General features: G+C 37.2%; 1 protein-coding gene across 2 annotated transcripts; it reads left to right on the top strand.

The window, feature by feature from the left end:
- The first annotated feature begins 1283 nt into the window (after positions 1–1283).
- Positions 1284–13000, top strand: c9orf72 (C9orf72-SMCR8 complex subunit). 2 transcript variants are annotated; one of them, XM_020644632.3, is made up of 10 exons: positions 1284–1483; positions 2371–2859; positions 4528–4623; positions 5117–5181; positions 5975–6047; positions 6784–6900; positions 7621–7856; positions 8043–8100; positions 9389–9498; positions 9593–11727. In XM_020644632.3, the coding sequence occupies exons 2-10, from the start codon at positions 2413–2415 to the stop codon at positions 9636–9638; spliced, it is 1248 nt and encodes a 415-aa protein (XP_020500288.1). In that variant the 5' UTR covers positions 1284–1483; positions 2371–2412; the 3' UTR covers positions 9639–11727. The 2 variants fall into 2 exon arrangements, with proteins under 2 accessions (XP_020500288.1, XP_020500287.1); XM_020644631.3 differs by lacking the exon at positions 9593–11727 and adding an exon at positions 12173–13000 and having other exon boundaries at positions 1286–1483.
- The last annotated feature ends 233 nt before the right edge of the window (positions 13001–13233 follow it).

The raw sequence follows: 13233 nt of genomic DNA, 5'->3' as shown, positions 1-13233 counted from the left end.
TGAGTGCAATTTCATCTAAAGGACAGCCAGGAGGTACGCAATTTGGGGTGGTCGTTAATGGGCATTGACCTTGGAAATGTAAGCAGGAGCCAACTCTTTTCAGCTGACTTTCTGGCTGACTTTCCACATATTGACCAAGTTTGAATAAGTCAAAGAAGAGTCCAAAAGTGCTGTTGGACAAAGAAATCCACAAACTCCAAAGAAATAATTTAAGCATATGGGAGGATGAAAGACTGAAAAACAAATTAATAGAAAAATGTATGGATGTTTTGAAAAGTATTCAGTATGAATAATGGCCTATGTTCTAAGCTATCAGAGAACGCAACATTGCTTCCGAAGACAATAAGCACATCTTAAGAACACCAACATCAATTAATCCTTAGTATATTATAGTAGGCTAATAATTTGCTGAAAACAACAGGCCAGAGAACTCTTTCAGGCTACACAAACTGAATTCACGATTGCACAGTTTTTAACTCATTGTGTAATTGTGTGCATTATGAAGGATAAATGTTTGCAGGTTCTATTCAGTATTGAAGTTCACCAGAAATAAGAGTGTAAATGAGGTGTATGCTCAAGCAAACAAATATGCAGTGCTGTGTAAAAGTTATTGTGAAACTCTAATCAATAAAACATTTTTAACTGCTTTCTTTCACACACTGCATCATTTGTGGGATCCTTCAACGAATGTGGGAAAGAGGATAATTGATGATTTCTGACATGGTTGGGGCATTACTTAAAGTAAAAGAGGAACTAGGGGTATTTAGAGTTTGTGTAGCAGACATTTGAAAATATCACAGATATCCTTAAGAAGATAACCCTATAATGTTTACAACTTTGGACACAGTAAAGGCTCGTCTGCAGGCATGCGGTTGAGGGGTTTCAGTAATAATGTCATCTTCAGTTGTATAGCCTAATTGTAAGTAGAAAAAAATAGTAGGCTGTTCAGTCTCAAGAACAGAAGTAGGGTGCCATTATGTTGACCAGCAGTAAGGCAAGGCAAGGAAAGTTTGCACATTTCGGCAACGAGGCAATTAGCCAGACTTAAAGGTTAGCCATTTAAGATCATGACAAAGGGAAAAACTGTAGGAATGAAGAGGCAATACATGTGTTTGTTTTAATACATCCATTTATATGAGCAGCATGTATGTAAATGTATCACCATTTCTAATTGCAGGTTATCTCTTGAAAAGAGAATGACATCACTGACTATCTGACTGCCCTGCCTCATCCGCTAGAGGACGCTGTGGAACTCAAACAACGGTTGACGTCACAGCTGACGTACTAGGAAGTGCCTTGAAGACACAAATTACAGCTGACTAGCACGGATGTATAAGCAGGCTAGTTATGATATAAATGTTGCATTTCATGACAGTAGCAGAAAAAAAAGACATGATGCCTTTTCAGCGGTACGTGAGACGCTTCCTCTAGAAACTCTGCTGGAGGCGATTTATTACAAAAACCACGAAAAGGAAGCGAACAAGTAAGTCACGGGGATGTCATTCCTATGCTTTGTCAGTGTTTGTTTTTGCTAATGCTAAGTTCATAAAAACAGCTATGTCGCCTGTTCCAAAGCCTGAATAAATATCTGGCTCTTCGGACTAATGAGTAGTAAGATACACGAACATTATTTTGTCTTTTAGACTCCTCCTGACTCATTAAGGTTTTGACGTTAACACCTAAAAGACTGTCAAACCTCAAACAAGGCTTCGGAAAACAACAAAAAGCTGCGTTGTTTATTGCTAATGTACCGTTATAAACTTTTAAAGGCCTGAGAGTGTTTACAGTACTTGAATTGAATATAGTAAAACACATGACCCTAAAGTGGCAGAGGAACCACTAAATAGTCGTTTCATAGTATGAAACATGTGTTAAGCCCTGTCTTTTAATTTCCCAGTTAAATCAAACTTTTAAGACTCCAGTAAACAGGAAAACTAATGAAACAAAACAGCTTATTTTTCTAAAGTATAGTATGGATACCAAACTACTTTACCAAATGATGTGTTAAAAAAATAATGAGTCATAAATGCCTTGCTTCTTTTGTAATTTGTAATGAAACCTTGGTCCCTGGATATAGAATTCAGATTTAGTATTATTATTTGTATACACAGAAAGCAAACTTCCTATTGGGTGGCTCTAAGAAGTACCAGCTGACACAATAACGTGCTTAACAAATCGCTCTCATTTCCAAATAAAGTCTTAGAAGACCTCTCGTGATAATCGGGTTAAAAGGCTGGAAACATTTGCAATTACAAATCACCAAATCAGATACGATGCAGCATTTTCCACCTGCCTGACAAAATGTGGTTGTACGATGCTGCATGTGATTAATACTATAAATCAAACCGTTTTTCTTTGTTCTTAATGTAGGTTCATTATCATTTGCCCTCTTGACCTCTCCGAGCAACTCCAATGTCCTCCGGCTGTCCACCCCAGTCCCCCGCTGTGGCAAAGTCTGAGGTAGTAGTAGACGGAGAATGCCCTCTCCTGGCTGCCACCTTTGCCTACTGGGACAACATCCTGGGTCCACGGGTGCGCCACATCTGGACACCAAAGGGTGACCAATTGATGTTCCTCAGTGACGGAGAGGTCACATTTTTGGCCAATCATACACTCAATGGAGAGATTCTGCGTAGTGCCGAGTGTGGTGCTGTGGATGTGAAGTTCTTTGTCCTGGCAGAAAAGGGGGTCATCATTGTGTCTCTCATCTTTGACGGTGAGCTGAAGGGGGACAAGAACACATGCGCCTTGTCCATTATCCTGCCTCAGACAGAGCTGGCCTTCTACCTGCCTCTGCACACAATCTGCGTGGAGAGGCTAAAGCATGTTATCCGCAGGGGACGCATTTGGATGCAGAAGGTACCCTTCTTTTCCTGCTGATCTCTTGACTTCTCACTCTTAGACATAGACTTATTATTCACTTAAGAGCAGGCAAATTATTACCCTTTATACTCATTAAACGCACCTGATCCAGCTTTAGTTCCTGATCTTAAAGAGGTATTAAGTAATCCATCACCTCTGCTTTACTCATTTGGGACTGTAGCAACATTGGCAGAATAATAAAGTTGCAGTCTCCCAACACAAAGGAGTAAGTTGGCTAATTAGGTGTGAGTGCTCCCACAGAGAAGCCTGTGAGCAGGTCATAACATGGGTGCACAAAATAACAGAACACTCAACTCTTAATAAAAAAAGCTTAAAATGCATCCACAGTTTCTGCTGCTACAGTAAAAGAGTATATATATAGGGCTGCATGTCAACTTTTAAAAATACTTTTCATTAGTCTTGCATGTTTTGCAGATTTAAACTCTATTTTCTGTTGGCTTTACCTTTTGGACGATGGATGTATTTGTTATGTTTGCCCCTGGAGTTTGGCTGTTTGGATACTCTGAGTTAATCTTGTTTTCTTAAACCTATATAAAATCAGAGTACTGGTGTACCACACTTTAATCCTGTTTACTGCTGGACTGAGAAAATGAAAACGTTTTACACCTATTTGTTGAATACTGTCCAAACACTGAAACCTACATGTTAGATTTGAGAACACTTGACAAATTTGCTTTCATGTTTTCTTTTAAATGTAATATTGTTAAGGAACCTTGGTTATTAATATTGGTAATATCAAGAGAATATCTAGTGTTTTATTATTGCTAACTTACTTACAGTTTAAGTTTTTTGTGATCTGTTGTAAAGTCTGACAAATACTGGATTTTGTGATTTAAAAAAAAAACAACAAATTACACAGATAGACAGACTTTATTTGGCATGGACATCACAGATACATTGGACGAAGCAGATGCATTGTTTAAGTGTTTTAGCATGCATGCTAGTTCTCCACATCTGTCCACACGAGGCTTTTGAAAGGAAACCATTAAAAATAGGAAGAAAAGCAATAAGACAGTAATAATAAGACAATAATAAAATGTGCAATATTACAGTGATAAAAGAGCAGCAATATATGTATTCAGAGTCAAATATAGACATGAACTGTAGAGTAAAGGTAGCATGGTCAAACAGCAAACCAGTCAGAAGCTATTCATGTGAGCACTGTTGTTTTGATTTGTCCTCTGTTAAAAACATTACTGTTGCTCTCTAGTTTTAAGCTAGTGACAAAGTTTTGTCCCCTTTGCCGAGAAAGCAGACTGGCCAAAAGATGTCTTGTACATTGGGACAAGACAATCACCACTGGAGGCAAACACAGTCAAACATGTTTTGACATGGAGCCCTTTCTTCTGTCCATTATAAGAAGTAGGCAGGACTTTTCAGAGCCTAAAAATGCACATAAAATTAATATGTACAGTAATAGTCAATTTATTAGTCCAGTATTAATAATTATTTTTTAAATTTCCTATGCTCTCTGTAAAACCTTGGGATACATCACTAGCATTAATACTCAGTTTTGTTTTCAGTTTCAGAATGAGCTTTCACAGTATTTCTGTCATGGCAGCTCATCGCCTTTATTTTGAATTCAGTATGCATTTCAATTGCTTCAGTTTTTGAGTTCCATTGTTCCACTTTCATTTGTCACAGGGCTACAACATCATCTCAGTTCTGAGCTTGGAGATTGTCCCTATCATGGAGCTGTTGGCCTCTATGAAGATGCACAGTGTGCCAGAAGAAATAGATGTGAGTAACACACACACACACACACACACACACACTCTCTCTACCTCATCCTCTCAGACTTCAGAAATGGTAACCATAGAAGAACTACAGACTATAGTGTTCAGTTAACTTTTAACATGAAAATGTGAATACATGACTTTTTTTGTGTGGAAGAATGTAATCCTAATTTAATCATTAAGGTTTTAGTGATTGACTAAAAAATATGTTTTCGTCTTTATTTTACTACAATAAGAAATGACTCTCACTTGTATAATGAAGCACGTTTTTTCAGGTTCTTTGCCTAAATTACCACCTAATGTGATTCAACACTTTTCTTCTGTCTAATATGCAAAAGCAAGGTCCCAAGAATCTCACATACTGTTTTCTACACTGTTACATGCTTTTATTGTTGTATCTTGTTTTTATTGCCGTTGTTTTTGGACTATCAGCACTTTTGTCTTAGTTTGGACCAATTTTTGAAAAGTGACTCATTTGTTTGGCTCCCACTGCGTAGATAAAAGACACTGTGCTTAATGATGATGACATCGGGGACAGCTGCCACGAGGACTTCCTCCACAAGTAAGCACTCTGTTAGAATGAAGCAGAGACAGATGATGAACAATGCCCATTTAACACCCATCAACCTTCCAATGATGAGTAATGGCTCTCCACTTAGGCCAAGTTTCCTCCAGAGAAGGGCGAAAGCTAAATCGCTGTTAGTGTCAAGAGTGTGGAAAGTCCATTCTGGCAATGAAGCTCCCAACTGCTCAGAGGTGTGTGGGATTAGTTCAGCATCCTGTGGACATGACAGAGAACCTGTAAACAAAATGTATTTATCTGGGGGTGTTTATAGCGTTAAAGAATAATTGTCTAGTAATGTCAGATTACGTTTCTGTCACTTTGTCCCTGGGAGATCACAGTATCTGCAAACCTTTACCTGAAAACCTTGGGGATTATATTATTCCTTGGGTATTTCTGGCTCTGAGACCTAAAGCAACCACCATCGACTGTAGGCGATGAAATCATGATTGGTGGTGATGTCACTGTCAGAGCAAAGTTAATTTAAAATCTGAGAAATACAACTGAAATGTGTAATATATTATTTAGTTTCAAACAATATATTCAAAGGGCAGAATATCAACCACACTCCATTAATAAAAAGCATATTTAAAGATTGGTGTACTGTAGCTCTACACTTGTCCAGAGTGGGTTAAATCCACCTTTATTCTCCCTCCATGTAAAGTTTCATAAACATTTGTTGCACCCAGTTCTTTTGGCTTAATCACTATTCCTAAAACTGTGATTAATAATTAGAGCAATGCTAATGAAGTTAATTGCCTCTGATCTGCATGTCTCTGTCTTTCTGGTTCAGGTCCATCAGCTCTCATCTGCAGACTTGTGGCTGTTCAATAGTGGTTGGAAGCAACCCAGAGAAAGTTAATAAGGTATATTTACCATATTAGTGGCTGCACACAGACACATTTGTAATGCATCCACATAATTCAAAATGTCAAGTGTGTTGTGCTGCGTTTTGGTGTTTAATGAGTCCCGAATGTACTTTTTTCAGTCTCTGGAACAGCAACACAGTTACTGATGCAGCCATAATGAAAAGAGTGTGTTCAGAGGCGTATAAGATTTTTTTTTATTTTTAAAAGAAGCATTATCGTGTATGTTGTAATTCTAAGAAAAAAAAGGTCGACATTTAAAGCAAGACAAGAACTTATATTGCACATCACAGATTTCCATGAACTCTACAAAATAAACCGACCAAGAAGACATTAACAGCCTATATTTTAGCCTTTTTTAGTCCTGAATGGAGCACCAATTAAATGAGACTTTTAGTTATATCAAACAACCTGTCTCCAGCCCGATGCTAGATTCATTTCTCCAAAACAATATGTGGCCTTTTTACTACTTTTTGTGCAGAACTGTAGTTGACAGTATGCAGGAATCCACCACTTTTTATTTAACCACCTGCAAATAAAAATTAGAAGAGAAAGCTATTTTGATTTGTGTTCCACTCAAAATGCAGTTCTCATATATCAGTCATATACATTTACATATTGGTATATGTAGTGACATAAGATTAATTAAGTCAGTAAAGTTACCGGGTTTCTTTTTTTGTTCCAGTTGTGTGATAGAAGCGGGTTTGTTTTGTTTAAGTTTTGAAATGTTCTGCAGATTGTGCGGACTCTCTGCCTTTTCCTCACCCCAGCTGAGAGGAAGTGCTCTCGCCTCTGCAAGGCCGACTCTTCCTTCAAATATGACACAGGCCTGTTTGTGCAGGGTCTGCTCAAGGTAGCCACCAGTTCCTTCTAATATTACAGTTCTGTTCTTCTTGTTTGATATTATCTGGTGTGATGTTCTGAGATTGTTGCCATACGATATTTTTATTGCTACAAAGTATAAGATATGATTTAAGGATTTAAGAAAATTTGAAGTTCTTTGTTGTATCACGATGCACATATCATAAATGCATTCTAAATGTAGAGGTTTGAGGTTGTTTTCCTCCTTGGGTTCAGGGTTATACTTGAGAAATGTGTCGAGGTCCAAACAACCTTTTGGAGGAATTCAGGAGAAGATGTACTATTTATATCTGCTTTGTGAGGGGACTGAATGCTGGGAGGATATAACATATCACTTTCTGTCACCAAGAACAGAATGAGAGCAGCACAAGGAGCTTATTAGTTTGGTCATAAAGGGTCAGTGCATCACACATCAGCTGTGTCGGGGAAGTCCTGCAGGAGTTTCTCCTAGATTTTCACATAAAATGTATCGAGGAAGAAGAATACTGGCCAAGGGAGAACAACAAAACAGGAAGTTGGAAAAAGTCTAATTATTTATGAAAGCTTCTTTGCTCATGTTTTGGTAGAGCTCTGCTGATTATAATTTTTTCCTTGTGTTGTATTTTAAGTTTATGTTGTTTTTTGCTTTCTTATATCAACACTTGTATTTGAGTCAAACCAAATGTATTAACAAATTCTCAAACACACAACATGTATTTTTTTTATTTCCCAGGACTCCACAGGCAGTTTCGTCCTGCCGTTCCGCCAGGTTCTCTACTCCCCATATCCAACCACACACATCGATGTCGACATCAACACAGTCAAGCAGATGCCACCGTGCCACGAGCACACGTACAACCAGCGGCGCTACATGCGGTCTGAGCTCAGCACACTATGGAAGGCGGACAGCGAGGAGGACATAGCCCCCGACACAGTTATTCACACGGACGAGTCCTTCACCCCTGACCTGTAAGCATACACACAGTTTATTTAAAACATCAAAGTTATATAGTATATTTTATATATATATATATATATATATATATATATATATATATATATATATATATAAATAAATATATAAAAATGTTTAAATCCTCATCAATTTAAAGATTTTTTAAATGTTACCCGTTTGCCCTTTGCCCTCTTCCTCAGGAATATATTTCAAGACGTCATGCATAAAGACACTTTAGTAAAGTCATTCATAGATGAGGTAAGAACGTAGCTACACTTTACATATCTTCTATGTTTGTTGTCAATGTGTTATTAAAAAACAAACATTAAGAATTATGATCAAGTCAGGTAAAAAGATGAGTCCACTATGAATAATATACAGTAAGTAGCAGAGCTATGTTCAAAATACTAAGCTTTAATATTGTTCCAAAGAGTATTATAAAGTTCTTATTAGACTCACAATAGGAATATAAAGTAGCCTAAATGTACTCTCTAAGTATTACACTGTCATACCTCATGTGTTCTATGAGCTAGTACATGAGCGTTATTTCTCTTGATAGTATATTACTATGCACAGCACATCTCAATATCCTTCTTTTGTGCAAAAAGGAAGCCAAAAATATTCTTGAGACGGACGCTGACATTGGAGTGCTGATGTTATTTTAAAGCAAGGTGTGTGCAGAAGAGAGCTGGCTGGTGGAACTGCAGAAGTCAAATAAAACATCAAATAAATAAGGGATACTGTACCCTTTTCGCTAACTGAAGCACAAGTTTAGCACCAGCTGCTCTGGCTTCACTCCCAGGCAGCTGTTTTTCGTCCAGCTTAATATACAGTCTGTAGTTCCAAAAGAGTTAGTAAAAGAAAACAAAAGGTTAAGCTTTTCATATGTTTAGAATAACTTTACATTTATTATAAAATGCTTCAAGCCATATTTATTCATTAAAGATGTAAAGTTAAAATGATGAGAACCCCAAACAGTTTTTGTGATTGAGCCTATTTGTTTATCAATCCAGTCTTTAGTTAACTCTTCTAAAGTCATAATTATAAAGTGTACTTTATGCACATAAATATATATGTTCTGCCGTGTCTTTTCAGTCTAAAGGTTTTACATCAGAATCTTGAAAGTAGTCTCTTAAATGATGTATAGTATCTATGCTCAGCTCAGCAATGCTTTTATTGGGTTAATCATAAAATACAATGAATGTGTGAAATCAACCATAATCTTTTAATAACTTAGTATTTAACTGCAGTGTACAAAAGTTGAAAGTACATTTTGATGTTTTGTTATAGGCACTGATGTGAAACACTACAACAAATACTTGATGTGTTTCTGCCTCTCTGTAAGACTTCCAAGAGCCAAAACAAATGAATTCCCCTGCGTCACAAACAATCATTCATTTATTTGAAAGTGAATCGTGGTTACAAAGTTCTCTCTCAATATGTTCCTCTCTCAAGGTGAAGTCAAAGGAAGGGGAAGTGCAGTGTTTGAACCTTTTCAGCACAGTCGTAGCCTGGATTACTAATTGACATCCTGTGTTGTACCCAGGTGTTCATGCTGAAGCCAGGCCTGTCCCTGCGGAGTACCTATCTGGCCCAGTTCCTGCTGCTGCTCCACAGGAAGGCCCTCACGCTGCTCAAGTACATTGAGGACGAAACGTAAGAGCTGTCACTAATACGACTTAAATCCAAATAACAAAAAAGGATTATTGTAGCGCAACAGAGCACAACACTCACTACCCCTCATCCACAGATTAACTCCAAAAAATGTTAAGACCAGAGCTTATTCTGCTTATTGACCGGACTTGGCTTTTACATCAACTTTGCACTGGGGCCACTGACTTTGCTCTGCAGTGACATCACCACCAATCATGATGTCATCGCCTACAGTCGATGGTGGTCATCTCAGCCAGAAATATTCAAGAATAATAAAATCCCCAAGGTTTTGAAGTACAGGTTTGTTGATACTGTAATCTCACAGGGACAAAGTGACATGAATGAATAAAAGCCCAATACAAAAACTCCAGTTTAGAATCATCTGTCAGTCCTGGGCGAGGAAACAGATCAGAGGTATCTCAAGAAACTAGGTCGATCAAGGTGGAGATTCAGGAGAAGATTATTCAGCTATGTGGACTGACACTTTTTAAAATTAAATATAGAAGTAAAACATCTCATAGGCTAGTTTAGAAAAAAACAAACATACCTTTATAATGTTACTGATATTGGTGTAATTGCATGCAAAACAAACTTATACTTGTCTGTGTTGGTGTTATGAGCAACTGTAGCAAACACATTTCCCCCTGGGATTAATAAAGTATTTCTGATTCTGATATATTTAACCAACTAAAAAAGACTGATCGTCACATCTTCAGTAGGAAGGGAGAATAAAAGTGTTGCACTTTAATACTACCACAGTGATAAGTGTGTGATTGTTTTTGCAATTAAAATACTGGATTTGTTGCTCTTCAAATGTTTTAATGATCATGATAGCTTTTGTGCTGCTGTACTGTTTGTTAGACATTTCCAGGCTCATGAAGCCAGTGTGTCTACATCCTGGTGCCCATAGAGGATGTACACAAGCATTTATTTTAAACCATCCACTGTGTCTCTAATGCATTATGCCAAAGAAAAATAACACCGGAGCAGCTTTAAGTGAATGTGATATTTTCAAGACATACAAAAAAAAGGGCTATTTCGATGCTCTTACCTTATCTTAAGGACAATATCCTTGAATAAATTGATGTCTCCTTGGATAAATGTAAACAGAAAATAAATCCTGTTCCTCATTTGACAGAATTGGGAGTTGTAATTACACAATGACTCTCTTCATGGGGGCTTGGTTTTCTACCCATCATCCTCAGAACTCTGAGGCTGGGTTGAAACAATACATTATTTTGTCAGCTCAAAGCTTAGGCAGAATAGAGAGAGACTGAGAGGAACAGGAAGGTCTTTATATCCTGGGTGGAGCAATGGGCCCAGGTGCTCCAGATCAGGCAGGACACATCATCAGCACCTCAAAGACAGCCCACAAAAACGTATCTGTGACTACAACTCAACATGTGTCAAATGTTCCCATTCTTTTTTTTCTTGCATTGTCCATGTGGGGACCTGGTCATTGCTCCATCTGGGCCTGACTCATCTCCTTCTGTGCTCCCCAACAGTGAACTGACCTTCCCACTCCTTTCTGGACTGTTTATTGTTCTGCTTCTACACCATTTGGCTTTTGTCTTGTAGAAAATCTATTTGAAGACTTAAGCATGTATAAGGATTAAGTTCAGACTGTTCATCTACTTTAACTATAGATAAACATAGTTATCTAAAATTTAAATAGGATTCCTCATCAACTTTTTTGTAGCCAGGCTTGAATCCTTATAAACCAGTGATCAAATGAAATATCAAGCACACACAAAATGGTCAATATTAGAGGGACTAGAAGTGCATTCATTTATAAAATAAATATTTTGACTTAAAAATGTGCATGGTGAGTAATAATCTGCCATTCTCTTATATTGGCAGCAGTAGTGTCGCTTTTTACCGTACAATTTTTTTAATTATCATATATATATATTCATTTTAGTTCATTTTACCAACCTGAATGAAGCAGGTGGACCAAAATTGTATTTTCTTCAGAAAAGTCAAATAGTACAAGCCTGAAGAAGAAGAACACCTGGGTTGACACAGCCAGTTGAATATTACAGATGTGATAGTGATTGTCTCAGACTGGAGCTTTGTCAAAAAAAATAAAACAAAGAGCGCCTAGCTTTTGTCAAAATTGCTGTAGCACATCACTTTGGTGTTGAGATTCACTGTAAAACTATGGTATTTAATCCCAACAATATTTAAGAATGTATTTATTCTTACTAATTAATAAATATACAAAGAAATGTATTCAAAGTCATGTTTTGTCTAAATATTACAGGAAATTTTGACTTGATCTTGTGTTACAAAAGATCACTTTGTATTTTTCCTTCTATCTTTACAGAGTACTATTTGTTCTCGTACATAGTTAATGCTTGAAAATATATCTCACTCCAGAGACAACACTAACTACATAAGCAAAAGCATTATTTGTGTCCTCATGTGGAAGCATAAAAGCGGCCTTGTTTATGGTGTCGCTAACAGCCTGAGGTCTAAGGGCATCCTATTTTACACCTGCTTTGACAAGATTGTTTATGCTCAGTTGCCATCCTGTTGCAGCATACATAATTCATCGTGGCATGGCATTTCTGCTCACAGCTGCATCCTGACTAGATGTTAATGTAAGCCCTCAGACCCTGACTTTTGTAGTTTGTTAACATTTACACCACAATGTCTCCCCCGTCTCACTTCACAGGCAAAAAGGGAAGAAGCCTTTTCGATCTTTGCGCAATTTAAAGACCGACCTGGATTTGACCGTCGAAGGAGACCTGAACATTGTTATGGCCTTCGCTGAGAAGCTGAGGGCGGGACTGCACTCGTTTGTTTTTGGGAAGCCGTTCTTCACCAGCATGCAGGAACGAGATGTACTCATGAGCTTTTGACTTCATCCTTTGCCTGCACTTTTTTGGTTTCTTTTATTATGACATAAATGCATGCACATGTGTACACTGGAGAGAGGACTTCCTTGAGCATGAATATTTGTTCCTGCCTTGCTGAAATGAAAAAAAGTGTCTTGACCAGATAGACTGATTGTTATTGCTATTGAGCCATTAGAATTAAAGGTTTGATATATTGCCTTGATCAAGTGTAGACATTATGTGACTTTTTCAGATTTTTTTTAATTGAATTATTCACAGTGGAATAAACGATGAATCTATTGTATGACTTCTGTGAATAGAGAGTATTTATTCATTTCTTATATTATAATGAGTTTATCATTTGCAGTGTAATTAAGAACCATATTTATAAAAACACGAGTTATAGTTTAATTACTGCCTCGGTTATACTGTACAACAAGCTCTCCATTTAACATATTACTGAACCTGTTTGCTGAATGTTAATCATGCATATCAACACTACGAGGTGGTGAGTTATCATGAAGCACAAGGTTTTTCTATCACTTTATAAGAGGCAAGAAGCAATGCAAATGAAATCATATCACAATCCCCTCTGATCTGTTTGTGTGTATCTGTTTGCAAGAGTCATCATTAAATGCACCTCCGTAGTTGTGCATGAAACGGTTTGCATTGATTATTTTTTTCCCACTTATTACAACAACACAGCTGTTTGCATTTAGGATCTCTTTACAGCAATTATACATACATTTATTTATTTAGCACACATACAAGAATACATAAAATAGTATTATAAAAAATCTGCCAGGAGAGGTCAAGAAGGCTTATACAACTAAGCAAATATAATAGACAGAACAACATTAAATATACACATGTACATACACATTAAAAACATAAAGCG

The sequence above is a fragment of the Labrus bergylta genome, chromosome 18 (genome assembly GCF_963930695.1).
Source record: "Labrus bergylta chromosome 18, fLabBer1.1, whole genome shotgun sequence".
Classification (NCBI taxonomy): Eukaryota; Metazoa; Chordata; class Actinopteri; order Labriformes; family Labridae; genus Labrus; species Labrus bergylta.
This window is presented reverse-complemented; position numbering and strand designations above follow the sequence as displayed.

Excerpts from the sequence above, each read along its gene's own strand:
- c9orf72 (XM_020644631.3), top strand. The coding sequence starts at position 2,413 with ATGTCCTCCGGCTGTCCACCCCAGTCCCCCGCTGTGGCAAAGTCTGAG. Across the intron at positions 2,860-4,527 it reads GACGCATTTGGATGCAGAAG|GGCTACAACATCATCTCAGT; the intron begins GTACCCTTCTTT and ends CATTTGTCACAG. Across the intron at positions 5,182-5,974 it reads CACGAGGACTTCCTCCACAA|GTCCATCAGCTCTCATCTGC; the intron begins GTAAGCACTCTG and ends TTTCTGGTTCAG.